The 20,711-nt window shown below is 39.7% G+C and overlaps 1 protein-coding gene and 1 long non-coding RNA gene across 6 annotated transcripts in view; one reads left to right on the top strand and one right to left on the bottom strand.

Moving 5' to 3' along the window:
• The window catches only part of sdccag8 (SHH signaling and ciliogenesis regulator sdccag8), a 415,457-nt gene that overhangs the window by 320,422 nt on the left and 74,324 nt on the right, over positions 1–20,711 (bottom strand). For all 4 annotated transcript variants that reach the window (XM_059985604.1, XM_059985603.1, XM_059985605.1 and 1 more), the window contains exons 9-10: positions 13,224–13,362; positions 7,290–7,442 (exon numbers count right to left, since the gene is read on the bottom strand). In XM_059985604.1, coding sequence (XP_059841587.1) covers positions 7,290–7,442; positions 13,224–13,362 — 292 coding nt within the window. The remainder of the gene's footprint in view (positions 1–7,289; positions 7,443–13,223; positions 13,363–20,711) is intronic.
• The window catches only part of LOC132402667 (uncharacterized), a 52,326-nt gene continuing 33,062 nt past the window's right edge, over positions 1,448–20,711 (top strand). The window contains exons 1-2 of one of the 2 annotated variants that reach the window (XR_009515034.1): positions 1,448–1,615; positions 5,666–5,788. This is a non-coding gene — a long non-coding RNA (uncharacterized LOC132402667). Of the gene's footprint in view, positions 1,616–2,258; positions 2,403–5,665; positions 5,789–20,711 lie in introns of those variants that run through there. The other variant, XR_009515033.1, reaches the window with a different exon arrangement.

Genomic DNA, 20,711 nt, shown 5'->3' on the forward strand with positions numbered 1-20,711 from the left:
TTCTTCACCTCCCCTGCCTATCCCTTCCCTGCTTCCCCTCCCCCACCCCTTGATCTTTCCTCTGATTGGTTTTCCACTTTCCCCCCACCTTCTTTATGGGGCCCCTGCCCTCTCCTTCTTTAGTCCTGATGAAGGGTCTTGGCCCGAAAAGTTGACTGCTCATTTCAACAGATGTTTGCCCAACCTGCTGAGTTCATCCAGCTTGTTTGTATGTCAGAGGTAAGTTTTTTTAACTCAGAGAGTGGTGAGTGCGTGGAATGGGCTGCCAGCAACGGTGGTGGAGGTGGATATGATAGGGTCTCTTAAGAGGCTTTTAGATAGATACACGGAGCTTAGTAAAATAGAGGGCTATACGTCAGCCTAGTAATTTCTAAGGTAGGGACGTGTTCAGCACAACTTTGTGGGCCATTGTGCTGTAGGTTTTCTATGTTTCTAACCATGCATTACAATAGTGCTGCGCAGAAAAGCATCCCTAAATGCACAACACATCAAACCCTAAAGTGGATGGGCTACCGCAGTGGAAGACCACCAACATACCCTCTGTCGACACTTTATTAGGTACAGGAGGTACAGCACCTAATAAAGTGGCCACTGAGTGTATATAGTCACAAGGAACATTATTGACCACAAAGAAAGAAAGTTATCCTCATCTTCCATTGTTATAGATTAAGTTTATTTTAAGTACAACAAAATCCCTACTGTGAAGTACTGATGTACTTCGAAAACACTCACCCTGAGTCTATGCACACTCTACCTGTGGAGCCCAGGCTCCTGATCTACTGATAGAAAATACTACGGTGATATAATTACACAGCAAACATGATTTACCGTGATACATCCCCTGGGGGATTTAAAAAAAAGGGAACCAAACTAAACGTAGACTCCTGTTGTGAACTCTCCAGCAACTTGCTTGTACATCAATAGCAATCAAAAGTTGGCAAGCAGCCCTGCAAATAATTATAGCAGCACAAGTGGAACAGAGAGTAGGAAGTATGAATCTCGATTGGATAGAGTATGGCTCAATGCAAAACTGGCAAACAAATAATCTTTTGAGTGTTTTCTCACAGATTTAGAGTGGCAACCAGACTCTCACTAATTCAGCAGTCAGCTTGGATTCTCAATGAGGGCAGAAAAAATCTCCAGAACGGGTCTGTGAGTTTAGAGATGAAGGTGACAATCTGCTTAAATCAGGCAGAGCTTAGATGGTTTGTTTTTATTTTGACAAGTTACAGTCTGTGGAAAATAAAGCTAAGGACACCATTGAGGAATGTATGGGAGGGAGGGGGGGTCTGGTCCACAATTTAAAAATACAAAAGATACTTAAAAAAAGAATGACGTTGACAGCTCTGTGACACAAGAAAAAAGATAATTAATTATTACCAAGGCTAGGATTTTTTAAGTTAATATCCTGAACACCGGTGAAAGCATCATATGGGTAAGACAGGCACCATGGTAGCATAGCAGTTAGCACAATGCTATTACAGCTGGGACGTTCCAGAGTTCAGAGTTCATTTCCAGCACTTTTCTGCAAGGAGCCTCTGTACATTCTCCCCGTGGAATGCGTGGATTTTCTCTGTGTCTTCCAGTTTCCTCCCACAGTCCAAAGGCGTACTGGGTAGGTTAATTGGTCATTGTAAATTGTCCTGTGATTATGTTAGGATTAATCGGATTTGTCTGGGGTGGCATGGTTCAATGTGCCGAAAGGGCCTACTCCACACTGTATCGTTAAATAAATGGCGCTACCAACCAACAGTGACATGTTGCACATAGCCCACAAAACTACAAAGATACTCTCCTTCTTTACTACAATCGAGTGCAGCCTGTCATTTCCTTTTTAAGGATGTACTTTTGAGTGGACTAAACCAATCTGGCATTTTTGCGATCTCTCGGAAATTCGGAGAACTAGCATCCTGAGAGTGTGGCCATTGCTAGGGTTATATGCTGCAACAATCCCTGAAGGCATAAGTCAAACCCAGGGTCGCCTCCAATACTCCGGGCTGATTGCAGAATCGAGCAAGATTGAAATCATCGAGGATGAGAATGGATAATGAACAGGTGCTCAGTGCCATTGCCCTGCACTTGACTGGTCTCCATCTCTTCTCACTACTGCCACCACTCCACACTGACAGCTTTGACAGCAGTTGTTGTCCTGCAGCCATCAGGTTCCTGGTCGGGCTTCACCTGTCTCAGCACTGAGTGGGCTCTGAAGCTGTGGATTCACTTTCGGGAACTCTGCAGTTTATGTTCCATGTGTTTTTGTTTACTTTTTTTAAGAACTATTTGCATGATTTTATCAAGGTGCTTCAGCACTGAACTGACTTGCAACCATCACGAATCACCTCAGCACTGAACTAGCTCAGCAGCTGTGGACTCACATTCAGGGATTCTGCAGTTAATATTCTGTGAGTTATTTATTTACTTTTTTTATTGTTTGCAAATTTGTTCTTTTTTCACACATTTGATGTTTGACAGTCTTTTTGTTTATGATAGACAGCCTGAAGCAGAACACAAATATAATTTCAGATTATTTGTATCATGTAAGAATGTGGAGAAACAAAAAATTAACTTTTATTTAATATAATGTATTTAATTGCATAAAGGTGCTAATGCTTTGCAATAGTTCACCTAAGCTAAAAATATTTAGTTTACAATTTTCATTTGTACTCAGTGTCTGAGGCTTCTCACTTAAGTGTCCATCAATAATCAGCCAGCACCGATGGATTCCAGTTGCCCTGATACAGTTTTTCCATGACTGCAATGTCCTGGATGAAACCTTTCACCGTGCTCATTACTGACAGCATCAAGATTTGCAGTGAAGAAGTCTAACTGGAATTGCAAAAAAATGAATCTTTTCTGACATGTTGCACTCCATGGTTTTGTGTGCTTGAAGCATGTTGTCAACCAGCTGTACATAGCTTGGTGCTCTGCAGTTGCCAAGAAAATTTTCAACAACATCCTTGAATGCCTTCCATACAATTTGCTCCTGTCCCCTAGAAGTTCTTTCAATTGACTGTCATTGATGGCCTGTTTGATTTGTGGACCAACAAAAATGCCTTCCTTAATCTTGGCTTCAGTTATTCTGGGAAACATCTATTCAAATATCGAAATCCTTTACAGAAAGTTAAAGAGTTTCTAAAACCTATGGTGTTATGCAGCATCCGTCCTGCCTAAGCATACACAGGCATGCCTGGACAAGAAAGAAAACCTTTCAGCTTACACTGTGGGTAACATTTTAATTGACTTGAATTATGAATTGAACTTACAAATGTAAATGATTTTTTTAAAAATGGTGCTTAATAGGGTAATTTCATTGTGATTATCATGATCAGCAGCCCAAAGTCCATAAGATACATCCGAAAGTATTCAGGAAACAAAATCCTTGTTGTCCAATATAATAACGTACTTTGAACTTTGTATGTGTTCAATATTCCTTCTCTATTATTGTAGTAGAAGCATTAAAGTACATATTATCCACACAGTGCAATGTCAAAGCCAAAACAGCAACAAAACTCTTTTTTTTTGAAGGGTAATAGATAGTCATTTAATTTGAGGTAATATTTAATTTTATAATAGCTTGTAAATTGAACAAATGCTATTCTGATTATAGTACATCAATAAATATCTTATTTCTCCAGCAGATGACACCACAGTACAGTTACAACTAAATTTAGGGGGAATCAGCCAGAGTATATTCAGTGCAATAAAAATGGATGCCTGTCAACAGACGGATTTTAGAATAAGCACCTTAAAAGCTGAACAAACATTTGTAGTGTGAGAAGAAAACATATGTATTTCTTGCATCAAACTTGATCTTTCATATTAAACAATCTTTTTCCTTAAAATTTTGATTTCATTGATTCTTACAAGGATTAGTAAAATGAATGATGCATTATAACCCTGTTTCTCCAGGGTTTTCAGATTGTCTTCAGCATCATATTTAAATAAAAGACAGCATTTGGATATGAGCTGATATGCTTCAAATAACACTTGTCACAAACATGCCAAATAATGACTATTTCTGTCAAAAGAGATCAGGTCTGCCATTACCAATTTGCTTAGTGTGACCATTGACCAGAAACCCAGCTGGATCAGCCACTTAAATACAGTAGCTACAAGGGCTGGGTGTCCTGCAGTAAGCCACTGACCTCTGAGACCCCAGGCTTTTAGGAAGTAATTAGGAAGAGAAAGGAGAAAGGTGGAATATTTACAGAATCAGTTGGACACAGGTAGTTGATAAATGTGAGCCTTATGGGATACAGGAACTATAAGTTTGGTGGCAGTGGATGGGAGATCTTCAGAGCTGATGATGCAGGAGACAATGGCCTGATGGTCCTGAGTGGGGTTTATCAGCTTCCTGGAGGAAAGCAACTATTATGGAGCTTGATGCCATCCAAGACAAGGCAATCTCTTATTTTCAGACAGTGATTACCCAATTTCAGATACTTCAGAAAAGGGAAGTATCATTCCAGTATCCATGTTGTCAAGTCCCTTAAATACTTTTTGTATTTAAATGAGATCACATCTCACTCTTCAACACTTAAAAGAGTGTAAAGGTCCATTCTGCTTTTTCATTCTTTCCAAAAAAAAATTACCCATCCCAGAAATAAACTTTGTCAACTCCTGTCACAAGCTGGTCCTTTTGGTAGGGAGACACAACAAAGTGTATGTAATACTCCAGATGTGGAGTTCTAGATCTCACTTCATTCGCTTAGAGTGAGACATCTTTACTTGACTGCAAAAGCATTTCAGCACTCAGTACATACATTATATTTGCTTTTTTGGATGTATACTGCACTCCAACTTGCAGTATTTCATACCAAGGACCCAATGACTACAGACACCTGTATACTCTCAATATTTAGAAACTTCTTCTGCCTTTCTGCCAAAATGGATGACAGCACATTTTTCATATTATATTTTATCTGTCATGTTTTCACACATTTCCTTAGCCTACCTATATCCCTCTGAAACATCTCACAAGGTACACTACCAGCAAACATTGTATCAACAAACCTCGATACATTAACATGGCCCTTTCATCCAAATCATCAATTTAGTCATGATGCTTGGGGTTAATAGAAACCTGGCTGCAACACATTGATCTAGTCATAAAGGAGGCAAGACAGTGGCTGTACTTTATTAGGAGTTTGAAGCGATTTGGCATGTCAACAAATACACTCAACGACTTCTATAGTTGTACCGTGGAGAGCATTCTGACAGGCTGCATCACTGTCTGGTATGGAGGGGCTACTGCACAGGACCAAAAGAAGCTGCAGAAGGTTGTAAAACTAGTCAGCTCCATCTTGGGCACTAGCCCACAAAGTACGCAGGGCATCTTTAGGGAGCGGTGTCTCAGAAAGGCAGCGTCCATTATTAAAGACCTCCAGCACCCAGGGCATACCCTTTTCTCACTGTTACCATCAGGAAGGAGGTACAGAAGCCTGAAGGCAGACAATCAGCGATTTATGAACAGCTTCATTCCCTCTGCCATCCAATTCCTGAATGGACTTTGAAGCTTTGAACACTACCTCACTTTTTTTAATATAGAGTATTTCTGTTTTTTGCACATTTTTAATAGTTTATTCAATATGCATAATTGATTTACTTGTTTATTTATTATGTTTTATTTTATTTATTATTATTACTTTCTCTCTCTCTCTGCTAGGTTATGTATTGCATTGAACTGCTGCTGCTAAGTTAACAAATTTCACGTCACGTGCCGGTGATAGTAAACCTGATTCTGATTCGGAATTGGATAGCCCACAGATGGAGAGTATTCTGCATGGAGGTCAGTGACTAGTAATGTTTGTAGGGATTTGGTCTGGGACTCCTGTTCTTTGTGACTTACATAAATGACTTGGATGAGGAAGCAAAGAAGGGTAGTTTAGTAAGTTTGCAGATGACTGTGTGGCTAAGTACAGCTCCAACACCATATACAAGTTTACTAATGACACCACTGCTGTGGGCCAGACCAAGGGTGATAATGAGTCAGCATACAGGAGGGAGATTGAAAGTTCGGCTGAGTGGTTTCAAAACAACGACTTCTCAATGTTAACAAGACCGAAGAACTGATTATTGTCTTCAGAAGGTCCATGAGCCAGTACTCATTGAAAGATCGGAGAAGGAGAGGGTCAGTAACCTTAAATTCCTGGGTGTCACTATCTCAGAGCACCTGTCCTGAACACATCATATAAATGTAATTGCAAAGAAAGCACGGCAGTGCCACTACTTCCTTTGGAGTCTGCAGAGATTTGGCATGACATCAGAAACCTTGACAAACTTCAATAAATGTGTGGTGGAAAGTGCGTTGATTGGCTGCATTATGGCCTTGTATGGGAACCTTTGAGCAGAAAATACTACAAAAGGTAGTGGATTCGGTTCAGTACATCATGGGTAAAACCCTCCCAACCACTAAGCAAATCTACATGAAATGTTGCTGTAGAAAAGCAGAATCCATCATCAAAGACCCTCACCACCCAGACCATGCTCTTTTCTCACTGCTGCCATAAGGAAGAAGGTAGTGCTCCAGGACTCGCACAATCAGATTTATGATTGTGATACCCCTCCGCCGTCAGGTTCTTGAACAGAGGATAGCTACATTCAATCTATTTCTGGTGTTCCCATAACCCATGATCTCACTTTAAAGGACTATTTATCTCGTAATTTCATGCTCTCATTGCTATTTATTTATATTTGCATTTGCCCAGTTTGTTGTTCATTGATCCTGTTTACAGTTACTGTTCGATAGATTTTCTGAGTATGTCCACAGGGGGGAAAATCTCAGGGTTGTATGTGGTGACGAGCAAGTATTTTGATAATAAATTTTACTTTGAACTCTTTTTGATACAAAGATTGGTGGTGGTGTGGATAGTGTAGAATGTTGTTGTAGGTTACAATAGCACATAGAGAAAGCATGTTCATTGCTGTGCTTCTAAGCTACAGGAGTCTGCAGCAAGAACAAAGCTTATCCCTTGATACAACACCACTTTAGATGGTGATAATATAAACTGGTGTCAATAAAATTGTTGCGAAGTAAATCCCATTCATCAGCCATCACCCCCACCTACTGGACATAATTGAAACAGCACCTTGCAATATTATTGATTTGCATATAATTAAATTCCACATTTCCCATTATTTCACTTTCTGCTAGTGAAATAAATTTTGTTCATGGACTATAATAGCAAAACAATTTCAGTGTTTTAGTGAGGATTTCCAAGGGTAGTATAATTATGCATCTAGCTAATCATGATTTATGAATATTAAGTAGTAGCATTTGCCTTTCATACCTTTGATGCCAACTCTTCTCTCTCTTTCCTCATTTCTTCCTGTACAGCTTTCTTGGCAATTGCGATTTTTTCTTGCTGATAAGCTAGTTCCCTTTCTAGCTCCTCTTTCTGGCGCATCAACTCGCTCTTCAGCTGCTCACAGTGGACCACAGCCTAAAGAAAAAGAAAAGCAAGCTGCGGTTTGAAGCTAAACAGAACATGACAAGCTAATAGATTATCGCATAGTTCTTTGGTTGGGAATGGAGCCAGACTGCAGAGTCATGAGAGGTCCAATCTGTAAATGGTCTCGAGTTCCCAAAACACTGAACCATTAAATTTACAGCCTTGTTTCTATGTTAAAAAAAATTGTTTGTAAAGTGACGCCAGGTAGGTTGGCACATGATATATTTTCCGTACTCCATGGAAACAGCTTCACATATACCATAAAAAGATAATTTTACCTAGGGGAAGAAACATTTTGTCTGTCATATACGTTAGCATATCTCAATAAGGCATTGGAGAAGTCACATTGATAAATACTACCCTTGACTAATTCTGAAATATTATTTTGGGACAACTGAAAAATAGTGAGCCATTGTGATTATAGCTGTATTTTAAAAGCAGTTCAAAATGCACAAAACCACCTTCAATTTAAGAATTGTGCCGTGAAATCATACAAAACTTAACGATGAACTAAAATTGTGCTCATAATAATAAAAGGAAGCCTTAACTGTGTCAGAAGGTAGTCAAGGCAGTCCATACTCTATATAATTAATGTGGCATGAAACAGGCCATTTGATTCATCAATCTTATGCTACCCTTTTTCTTAAGAATACGCCAGATCTACTTTCACTCCTCTCAAATCTTTTAATGTTAGCGTGGCGGTTAGCTTAATGTTATTACAACACCAACAACCTGGGTTCAATTTCCACCACTGTCTGTGAGAAGTTTGTACGTTCTCTCTGTGATCACATGGGCTTCTTCTGAGTGTTCTGGTTTCCTGCCACACTCCAAAGAAGTACGGGTTAGTGGGTTAATTGTTCAAATGGGTGTAATTGGATAGCAGACGCTCATTGGGCCAGAAGGACCTGTTACTCTTATCTGAAATTAACCAATAGCTTATTGAAGTAAGAACAATGCTAAATGGACTGAGGGAAAAATGAAGCCAAAGGTTCCTAACAGAATATTTGAAAGGCTAAATGCAAATACGTTAAACCATACAATGTATGCATTTCTGTTTTTTTACATGAGCTGAAAGCTCAAAGCAAAGTCTCATGCATGTGTTCCTTACAAATGATATTCTAAATTGGTAAACAGATCATTGATCATACAAGACATTCAACAGAACCTGCATAGACACAAATGGTTAAAAAATTCAGAGAATCTGATACATATCAGATCATTGATATCAAAATTTGATGAATTAAGTAAATCTGGAATAAGCTTGTACAAATGGGTAGCACGGTTTTGTAGTGGCTAGCGTAATGCTATTACAGTGCCAGCGACCTGAGTTCAATTTCAATGTAAGAAGTTTGTACACTTTACCCGTGACCATGCTGGTTTCCTCGGGGTGCTTTACTTGCCTCCCACATTCCAAAGACATATGGCTTAGGAAGTTATTTGGGTATAATTGGGCAGTGTGCGCTCATTGGGCGAGAAAGGCCAGTTACCATTGTGTATCTCTAAATAAAAAAGTATTTAAAGAAAATAATGGTTGCCAAGTTTTTAAAAAGTCCATCTACCTCACTAATGTTCTTTATGGGACTATATATAACCTTCTTACTTTCAAGATGCAAAAGTATGATCAATTCATAGTTGCCTTCAAAAATAACACAGCAAAACCACAGCAGAAAAATGAGAAATAAAACCATATGGACCACCTGGCAAGACCAAAGAACTGGAGAACTGGTTGCAACAAAGATATAAGCAGTTCATTTATTCCCATAAAAGTTTAACTTGTGCCCTACCTGTGTCTCACAGACATATAATGGTAAGAGTACTGAAAAAGGCCCTTCAGCCCAACATCAAGTACCTAACTATATTGATCCAATTTATCAGCATTTGGTCCTTCTGTACCTTGGTGATTCAAGCGCTCATACAGTGGGTGGTGGCTGGAGATTCCAAACATGAACTGGGTGAAAAAGTCTTTCCTCAGGTCCCCTCTAAACTTCTCAGCTCTTACCTTAAACCTATGCCCAAAGCCACCTTTGTTATGGAGTAAAGATTCCTATTATCTATGTTATCTGTGTACCCCATAATTTAGTATATCTCTATCGGGTTCTCCATCAGCCTCCTCTGTTTCAAGGAAAAGAAACCCAACCTATGCAGCTTCATATCTGAAATGCACCAGCCCTTGCAACAGAATGACGAATCTCCTCTGCACTGTAATCACTCCTCTCCTCTGCAGTGTAATCATGTCCTTCCTATGTTACGATGACCAGAACTGCACCAACTCCATTGTGGCCTTACTAAAGGTGTATCACAGTGGTTCCCAACCTTTTTTTGGCCATGCCCCACCTAATCGCCTCTAAAATCCTGATGCCCCCTGTGGTGATATATGATGCTTATTATTCAAAAAGTGAACTCCTATTCACCTGAAGGAAGCCTAAAAGACCATTAACTTGGTTTAAACAAGCTTGCAAACAACATGGCATTCATGAAAGAGAAAAATAAAAGAACCAAAGGACTGTTAAAGTTCTGAGGAAGAAATTACTAAGAAATTGTAAAAAAAAATTACCGGTAAGTGATATTAAAATAATAATAATAAATAAATAAAACAATGCTGATTCGTTTCTACAGCATACAAAGACAGATACACCGTTTAAAAGAGATGACGCAATGTACACACCTTCACACTACCAAGAACCGAAAGCTACTGCAAAAAGCAGCATTGGCGCGACCTCATACGAGTTTCTTACGCGTTTGGACTTGTTCATTCGTTCCTTCCTACATCAGTCAATTCATTAATTTAATTATGAAAGCTATTTGATGGTTGTAATGATGGTGATACACTATATATAGTACATACGCAATTACATGTACATGCAAGTATTTTTATGTACGCATACTGTATATACACATATGTATTAACTCGCACACACACTCATACTCACACAGACTTACTAGAAAAAATACACTGTTAATAACTCATTCTTGAATTGTCCCCCTTAAAAATCAAATTACCCTACGTTGGGAACCACTGGTGTATCATTACCTGAAGGCACAAGAGACTGCAGACGCTGAAATCTGAAGCAACACACCAAGCACTGGAGATCTCCGTATCTTGTGCTGTTGCCTCCCTGCTCTTATATTCTATGCCCTAACTGATGAGAGCAAGTATTTCCATCTCCACACCCCCACCCATGCTCCATCCCCGTCACGCTCATACCGCTTTAAAATAGCATTATCACTCTGCCATTTTCAGGGATCTTTGGATACTCAAGTGTATCTAACTTCCAATGGTCCCAAGACCCAACCATTCACTGAGATTGCATAACCTCACATTTGAGGATTAAATTTCATTTGCTGTTGCTTTGTTCACTTTACCAAATGATCAAGATAACTCTTCCTCACAATCAATACTACTATCAATTTTTGTGTCATCTGCAAACTTGCTAAATTTCTGTACCTTCTGACCAATGGTAACTGTGAAAAGATGGCATATCCTAAATGTATACAAGAAACGGTTAGGGTCCTAGCACTGACATTGCAGGACAGGTTCTAAATCATAAAACCAACTCTCCTTCATCATCCCCTGCTTCTTATTACCAAGCAAATTTGAAGGAAGCTTGCCAACTTGCCCAGCATCCTGTAAGGTCTAACCTTTTGGACCAATCTCCCCTATGGGATGCTGTCAAGGGTCATACTGAAGTTCATGGAAATGACATCAACCACTCTGCCTGCCTTCATCAATGCTTTTTCTCACCACCTTGAAAAATACAATGCTGGTCAGACAAGCTCTCTGCCCAGCAAAATCACATTGATCATCTGTGTGTGATTAATTGCTGTCAACTGTAGATTAATTCTGTCTCTCAGAATTTTTCCCAATAACTTCCCTAACACTGACATTACAATCCAAGACCTATACCACCAAGGGAACACCAGCAAGTACACCCAACATAGGAATTGCAGAGCTGTTCTCTCAGATTAATCTTTGACCTCCAGTACTGGAGTTTACATGTTTTCTCTGTTACTACCTGGGTTTCCTCTGGCTCCCTGCTTTCATCCCACATTCCAAAGACAAGTACATTCAAAGGTTAATTGGCCAATGCCAACTGTTCCTGGTGTGTTGATGACAGGTAGAATCTGGGTGTGTTGATTAGTGCAGGGTTGGTGCAGATGCATGATAGACTGGTGGGCTGATGGGGCTGTTTCCATGCTGTGTGACTCTACAGCTGAAAAGCAACAAGTTGCAAATGCTGGATACTTGAAAAAAGAAAAGAAAATCAGAATCAGGTTTACTATCACTGACATATATTGTGATAGCAATACATTAAAAACATTACCGTTGTTACAATAAATAAATAAATAAATAAATAGTGCGATAGAAGAAAAGTGATGTAGTGTTCATGGACCATTCAGAATTCTGATGGTGGAGGGGAAGAAAGTGTTCCTAAAACCTTGAGTGTGTGTCTTCAGGCTCATGTGCTTCCTCCCTGAATGTAGTAATGCGAATCTTCAATGATATATGTTGACTTCTTGAGGCGCTGCCTTCTGAGGAAGTCCTTGGTGGTGAGAAGGGTTGTGCCCATGATGGAGCTGGCTGAGTCTACAACCCCTTGTAGCCTCTTTAGATGTTGCACATTAGAACCTTCATACCAATTGTTGATGCAACCAGTCAGAATGCACTCCATGCTACCTCTGTAGAAACTTGTTAGCCTTTGGTTGACATATCAAATCTCCTCAGACTCCTAATGAAACAGAGCTGCATTGATGTAGCAGATCCAGCAGTATTTGTGGCTTTTCATCAGAACAAGTTGTGTTGGGAATTGACCTGCCAGATTTTGAGCCAGCAGTGAAGGAACAAGGATGTTCTTCCAAATCAGTACAAGATGCAACTTGGAACAAACCCACAGAAGAGAGTGAAACAAGGGACTGCAAATGCTGAGATTTGGAGCAGAACATAATCTACTGGATGAATTAGCAGGCTTAGCAGGGTTTCAACCCAGAACACCAACGATTCCTATTTGATCCACTGGGTTCCTCCAGCAGATCACTTACTGTCACAGATGGCAATGTTCCCTTGTCCCTACTGCTCTCACTAATGGATTTAGAAGGTGCTCATGGGACAGCATGGGCAGGTAATTTTGTAGTCATTTCTGATGTAGCAACCGTGCACCACTGGTACAGGAATATAAGTTTAGGTTGAATGGATCAACCTAATCAATAGTGCTGCAGTTCAAGAAAATAGATGGCATTATTTATGCAAAGACAATTGGAGATAAATACTAAATGTACCAGAAACATTAACATCTGATGAATGAATAATAAGGAAATAATTTGCACAAAGCAAGGATAAAAAATTGCACTTGAGAAAATGTTAACATCACCTGTTGCTAGGTGACACTAGTCAAATCTGAGAATATGAGGTTCTCTATGAATGCGTATTCTCCTTTGACTATCTCAATGAGTAATGTACACTGATTTGTCATTTGCAGAGCTACATACCTGTAAAAATTAAGGGACTAGTCACATCACTTGCATCAAGAGGCTTTAATAGACTGCAGTTTTGTTTTAAAAGCATCTCTGCACTTTGTGATTTCAAAACTGATCAGCATTTACAAATTTCCATCAAAGTAATTTGCTAGTTAACACCACCTCCTTCCAGGTATTTGAATACGATAAGACACGTTACCGAGAAAAGGTATTTTTGTTGTTATCTGCAAGAAGTCCATCTCTATCCCTCACAGAGGAGGACAGCATGACCCAATTGGTCAACATGCTTTTATTTATTACCTGTATTTTCTCCAAATTAGCTTCTTCTGCTATCTCTGTAGATTGTTTCACCTGCTGATATGCAGAATTTTCCCTGGCCTGCATTTCAGAAAGAGAGCTTCGCATGTTTGACAGCATGCACATCAGTTCATCTCTTTCCCTGTACAAAAAAAAATTAAATCAATAATTGAAGTATAATTTGCAACAAAGTATTACTGTAAGAGGCACTCAAAGTACAAATCAATTTTCTGCTTGGTTAGGAAACAAATACATCTTTGCAAATACAATACAGTCATAATTATTATTTCTGGAAATAAGGGTAGAGCATGTCTCCATTTGACAAACTGGTATTGAAATATGGGAAGTCAGATGGTTTCAGGCTTGTTTAATAGAGTTTTCACAAGGAACTTATGCAATCTCTGTATACCATGTTTAAAAACTAGATTTTCAGAAATCCTTCAATAAGTTCCAGTATGAAAAGCTTCTAAGTATCATTCAAGTGCATTCAAAGATTCTGCTGAATCAGGAAGCAGCTGGAATTCACTGGCCTGGATTTTGCCAACAGAACTCCACAGAAGTGTGATGCACATTCAGGACACATGAATAACCCTAGAAATATTTAACCTAATGGCCAAGCTGCTTTGGATTTCTGCTAAACTCCAATGAATGAGCAGGATTTTGATGAGCTATCCCAATGCTTATCCTGAGGTGGCTATTCCAATTCTGTGCTTTGTTAAAAGTCCTACTAATTCAATTGAAGGAAGGTAAGAATGTAAATTATATTTTATTAACCCTTTCCAGTTCACTTATCACTCAAATCAATCCACTGATGATGCTATAGCCTCTGCACTCCACAGTCCTGTCCCACCTGAAAAATGGTGCCTGATATGCCAAGATGCTGTTTATCAACCAGCTCAGCATTTACTATGACCACCCCTCAGAAGCTGCTGGATAAACTGGTTTTGTTGGGTTTTGACACCTCTCTCTAAAACTGGATCTTAGATTTCTTGATAGAAAGATTACAGTCAGTCTATGCTAGCATCAAGATCTCTAGCTCCATCACGCTGAGCACCAGTGCCCCCCCCCACTACCACCAGGGCTGTGTGTGGATGCATGACTGCACTGCTAGGTCCAGTTCAAATCATCACCACCATTAAAAATACCTTCATTAGGGGGTGCCTGAAGATGGCATTCATCACTAAAGATATTTACCATTTGGACATGCCCTCTTCTAATTACGACCATAAGGGATGAGCTCCAGAAGCCTTAAGACCCACAGTCAATAATTTGGAAGCTGTCAGATTTTGGAATGATTTATAAATCCTTGACCAATATTCAGGAATTCATTTTCTAATCTGAATAAATATATAACCAAATAACAATTACAGCACAGAAACAGGCCCTTCTAGTAAATGCCAAATGCTTACTCTCACCTAGTCCCACCGACCTGCACTCAGCCCATAACCCTCCATTCCTTTCCTGTCCGTATACCTATCCAATTTAAAAAAAAATAACTATATCAAACCTACCTCCACCACTTCTACTGGAAGCTCGTTTCACACAGCTACCACCCTCTGAGTAAAGAAGTTCCCCCTCATGTTAACCCTAAACTTTTGCCCCCTAACTCTCAATTCAAGTCCCCTTGTTTGAACCTCCCCTACTCTCAATGGAAAAAGCCTACCCACGTCAACTCTATCTATCCCCCTCATAATTTTAAATACCTCATTCAAGACCCCCCTCAACCTTCTATGCTCCAAAAAGTAAAGACCTAACTTGTTCAACCTTTCTCTGTAACTTAGGTGCTGAAACCCAGGTAACATTATAGTAAATCTCCTCTGTACTCTCTCTATTTTGTTGACATCTTTTGTATAACTCAGTGGCCAAAACTGTACACATGCCACATAAATATGCCGTAGTTGTCACTACTTCATCAAGGCCTGTGTGGATGAGTATGAGCCTTTGAGAACATACTGGGCATACCCAAATCAAAAGATGTGGATGAACCAGTACTCTACTGGGGAGTAGAACAGCGGTATTCAAGACCAGTGAGCCAGAACTCTACAAGTAGTACAGGAAAGATCTCCAAAAGGCCACTTTAAGAAAAATAAAGCAATTCTGATTGAAGCTAGAGAAGGAATCAGATGCATGTCAGCTCTGGCAGGGTTTGCAGGCCATAACTTTCTGCAAATTAAAACATAAGATCATGAATGGCTGTGATGCTTCACTCCCAGATGAGCTCAAAGCTTTTTATGCAAACTTTAAAAGGGAATAAAATTACACCTGTACAAATCCCTGTAGCATCAGGTGACTTTGAGATCTGTCTCAGAAGAATTTTCAAAAAGTTCAACCCTTGCAAGGTGCCAGGCCCTAATGATGTACCTCGTAGAGCAATACAAATCTGTGCCAACTACCTAGTAGGAATGTTCAAAGATATCTTCAAACTTACACTTCTGCAACGTGAAGTTCCCACCTATTTGAAAAGTGCAACAATCATACCAGCACCCAGAAGCAGGGTGAGCTATCTTAAAGACTATCACCCAATTACACTCACATCTACTGTGAAGTGCTTTGAGAGGTTGGTCATGGCCAGAATCAACTCCTCCCTAAGCAAGGACCTGGACCCTCTGCAATTTGCCTATTGTCACAAGAGGTCTAGAGCAAACGAGAGGACATGATTTGAGAGTTAGGGGGCAGAAGTTTAAGGGAAACACGAGGGGGTATTTCTTTACTCAGAGAGTGATAGCTATGTGGAATGAGCTTCCTGTAGAAGTAGTAGAGGCCAGTTCAGTTGTGTCTTTTAAGGTAAAATTGGATAGGTATATGGACAGGAAAGGAGTGGAAGGTTATGGGCTGAGTGTGGGTAGGTGGATCTAGGTGAGATTAAGAGTTCAGCATGGACTAGGAGGGCCGAGATGGCTTGTTTCCGTGCTGTGATTGTTATATGGTTATATGTTATATGGTTATAAATTTGCCGATGACACAACTATAATTGGCAGAATTTCAGATGGTGACGAGGTGATGCACAGGAGCGAGATACTAGATCAGCTGGTTGAGTAGTGTTGCAGCAACAACCTTGCACTCAACATAAGTAAGACAAAGGAATTGATTGTGAAATTCAGGAAGAAGTAGCTGAGGGAACACGCACCAGCCTTCATCAAGTGATCAGCAGTGAGAAAGGTGAACTGTTTCAAATTTCTGGGTTTCAACATCTCTGAAGATTTATCCTGGCACCAACAATTACAAAGGCAGTACAACATTGGCTATATATCATTAGGAGTTTGAGGACACTTAGCATGTCACCAATGACAACAGCAAATTTCTACAGGTGTACCACAGAGAGTATTCTAACTAGTTGCATCACTGTATCATATAGTGGGGCCACTGCACAGGATCAAAAAAGATTGCGGAAAGTTGTAAACTCAGCCAGCACTATCATGGGCACCAGCCTCCCCAGCATTGAGAACATCTTCAAAAGGTGACACCTCAAAAAGGCAGCATCCTTCATTGAAAGACGCCCATCATGCAGGACTTGCCCTCTTCTCATTGCTACCACCAAGGAGGGGGCACAGCAGCCTAAAAACGCTCGAAGTTTCAGGAACAAATTCTTGCCCTCCACCACCAGATTTCTGAATAGACGTGAACTAATGAATGCTACCTCACTATTTTCCCCACTCTTTTTGAACTACTATATACATACATATATATATATATATATATATATATATATATATACACACACACACACACACACACACACATATATTACATTATATATATACACACACACTATACATATACACACACATATATATACATTATATACACACACACACACTTTATACATATACACATACACTTATTATAATTTATAGATTTCATTATGTATTGTAATGTTCTGCTTCCAGAAAACAACAAATTTCACGACATATGCCGGTGATATTAAACCCTATTCTTAATCTGATATTTGTACTAATAGCCTTCCCCACCAGGGGGAGATGTATGAAATGGGTTACTTCATTCTTAAATACAAACTGTGACACAATTACAGATAGTTACTGCGTGGAAGGAAGCAGTTCAGCCTACACAGACTGCAAGCATGAGCAATCCAACTAGTCCCACTTCCTGTTTTTCTCCCTATAGTCTTTCAAATATTTTCCTTTCTTGTACTTTTACAATTACTTTTTTGACTGAATCTGCCTCCATTTCTGTTGGCAGTATGGAGTTTAACCAAGTATAACACAAAAGAGACACTTCATTTTGTCATTTAGACTATCGTTCATACCCTCTTGTTTGTGATGCTTTCACCAATAAGTTTTCCCCTTTCTGCTTTTTGTACAAAATCAAGAATGATTGACAAAATAGAAGATAGAGAGAATAATTTCCTTTTGTGTGACTCTAAAGCATATGACACAATTTCCTAAAATTGATTTCAGTCCCATTTGGCTTGGAACCAAATCTAGCAAAGCTTCCTTCTGCATTGTGCCTGAAGAGTACTAGTCAAGAAATGTCTGAATGCACTTTAGAAATCCTGACTTCTCTTTACTCCTTATATTATTACTCTCACAGATAGTCTATTATAACACTGTTGCATACCTTTTGCAAGTTCAGTTACTTCCCTGCAACTTACTCCTCTATGCCCCACTAGATGGCACTTAGAGAACACTCGTAATAAGATACCATCTCAACTGTTTAATTCCAACCAGATACATTTTGTTCTTGACTGCTCCAAGACATCTCCCCTTAATTAATACCACCATCCACCAGTGTCCTTTGGCTTTTCATCCTCTCTCAACTTTCCTGAATACTTTTATTGAGGTATATTTAGTACTAAATAGTGTGATCTGCTGAATTAATATAAACTTCTTGAACAAAGGATACCTGTTGTCAATCACAATGGGAATCTATTTAATTATTTAGTGATACAGCATGGAGCAGACCCTTCTGGTCCAACAAACTGTGCCACACGGCAACTCACCAATTTAATACTAGTCTAATCACAGGACAATTTACAGTGACCAATTAACCTACTAATCAGAATGTCTTTGGAAGGTGGGAGGAAACCAGAGCACCCGGACAAAATCCCAGACAGTCATGGGGATAACATTAAAAACTCCTTACAGATGGTGCTAGAATTGAACTCCAAACTCTCACTTCCCAAGCTGTAATAATGTGCTAACTGCTACGACACTGCGGCACCTCTGAAAGGCAGACAACTGAGCTACCGGTCTTAATATGTCATTATTAAATCTAAATATGAATATCCATAATTCCTCATTTTGGGGAAAATTAGTCCCCTAAATGAGGAACTTACTTTTCCCACAGAGGGCATCCTGCTTTTGCATAAAGTGCTACTTGAACCAGAATAACATAGGCAATAGGTCAGACATTAAAGTCACCCCTTTGTAGCTTGAATGCACCTTAATCACAACTTTACCTGACCACCCCTATTGCAGCAGGGAATATCTGCTGAATTTTAAACAGCAGCTGAAAATGATAGCTACCAGTTTAGTTCTGATTGGAGAGAAGTGTGCCAGGACAATTTTACACTAGAGTAACCAGATGTTTGTGTGAGAACAAGTATACATATGTTTGCTAGTAAAATACAAACTAAAAAGAGACTTTGTTTTTAAAGATATGCTTTTAGCTGTTCAAACAATCAAAAATACCAATGTGACTTAGGTAACATGTAGGCCAGAATATATATGCCACATCCCCATAAAACTTTGGACACTTTGGAGATTCTGCAGATGCTGGAAAATCTGGAGCAAAACACACAGATCTTCCCCAATGTTCTGATGAAGGGTTTTGGCCTGAAAAGCTGTCTGTTCAGATGCTGCCTGTCTTGCTCAGTTCCTCGAACATTCGATATGTGTTACCCATGGAATTTTGATTAGTTTATTTACTCAAAACTTTAGAATTTAGAATTTTTGCCATGAAAACTAATCAAGAAGCATTTATTGTGATTTAGAATAAAACTTGGTTGAGTGGAAAATGGCTGAGGAGAATAAAGAGGGTTTTTAATTATGACCAAATCTCAGAAAATGGGAAAATGCAATTGCTGAACACAGGCAGGTAGGAATCAGGCAGATCCGGTTTAATATCACTGGTATATGTTGTGAAATTTATTGTTTAGTAGCAGCAGTAAATTGCAATAAATAATAATAATAAACTCTAAATTACAATCAGTTACAATTACAAAAAATATCTTTTAAAAGAATTAAATTAACTAATTAGTGCTGGAAAAAAACATTGAAGTAGTGTACAAAAGTCCATTGTCCTTACAGAAATCTGACAGTGGAGGGGAAGAAGCTGTTCCTGAAGCATTGAGTGTGTGTATTCAGGCTCTTGTACCTCTTACTTGACTATAGCAATGAGAAGAGAGCATGTCTTGAGTGATGGCGACTCTTCGTGATGGATTCAGCCTTTTTAAGGCATCACTCTTAAGTCCATTTTAAGGACGTCCACAATGCTGGGGAGGCTCGTGCCCATGATGCAGCTGTCTGAGTTTGCAACTTTCAGCAGCTTCTGATCCCGAGCAGTCACCCCTCCATACCAGACGGTGATGCAACCAGTTAGAATGCTCTCCATGATACATCTGTAGAAATCTGCGAGAGTCTCCTCAAACTCTTGGTGAAGTGTAGCTGATGACATGCCCTCTTTGTAGTTGCATCAATAGGCTAGGCCCAGGATAGATCCTCAAAGAACTGACACTCACTCACCCTTTCCACTTCCGACCCCTCAATGAGGACTGGTGTGTGTTCCTTCAACATTCCCTTCCTGAAGTCCATAATCAATTCCTTGGTCTTACTGACATTGAGTGAAAGGTTATTGCTGTGACACCACTGAACAAGCTGATCTATCTCACTTCTGCATGCCTCCTTGTCACCATTGGAAATTCTGCCAAAAATCGTTGTCATCAGCAAATCTACAGATGCTGTTTGACCTTGTTAGCCACACATTTGTGGGTGTAGAGAGAGAACAGTGGGCTAAGCGTGTATCCCTGAGGTGCACCAGTGTTGATTGTGAGCGAGGAGGGAATGTTATTTCTGATCTGCACAGACCATGGTCTCCTGATGAAGAAGTCACGGATCCAGCAGCACAGAGAGGGACAGAGGCCCAGATTTTGGAGCTTGTTTACTAAAACTGAGGGCAAATTGTGTTGAACACCAAGCTGTAATCAATAAACAGCAGCCTGACATAGGTATTGCTGTTGTTCAGAAACCATAGAAATGGTAAATGACCTTAATTGTAAGAGAGCTTGGTTAGGTTAGGCCTATGGGCACTGATATATGTAAGAATGTTATAGAAATCCATAAAATTCTAACAGGACTAGACAGACTACACATCTTCCCAAGGGCTGGAGAGTCAGACTCAGGATACAGGGTGTGCCATTTGGAGCTGTGATCAAGAGATTGTTTTGCCTAGACCAGTGGTTCTCAACGTGGGGCGTACGCCCCACAGGGGGGGTAATTTGATTTTTAAAGGGGGGGGCAATTCGAGAATGAGTTA

Source organism: Hypanus sabinus, chromosome 12, assembly GCF_030144855.1.
Source record: "Hypanus sabinus isolate sHypSab1 chromosome 12, sHypSab1.hap1, whole genome shotgun sequence".
In the NCBI taxonomy this organism is placed as follows: Eukaryota; Metazoa; Chordata; class Chondrichthyes; order Myliobatiformes; family Dasyatidae; genus Hypanus; species Hypanus sabinus.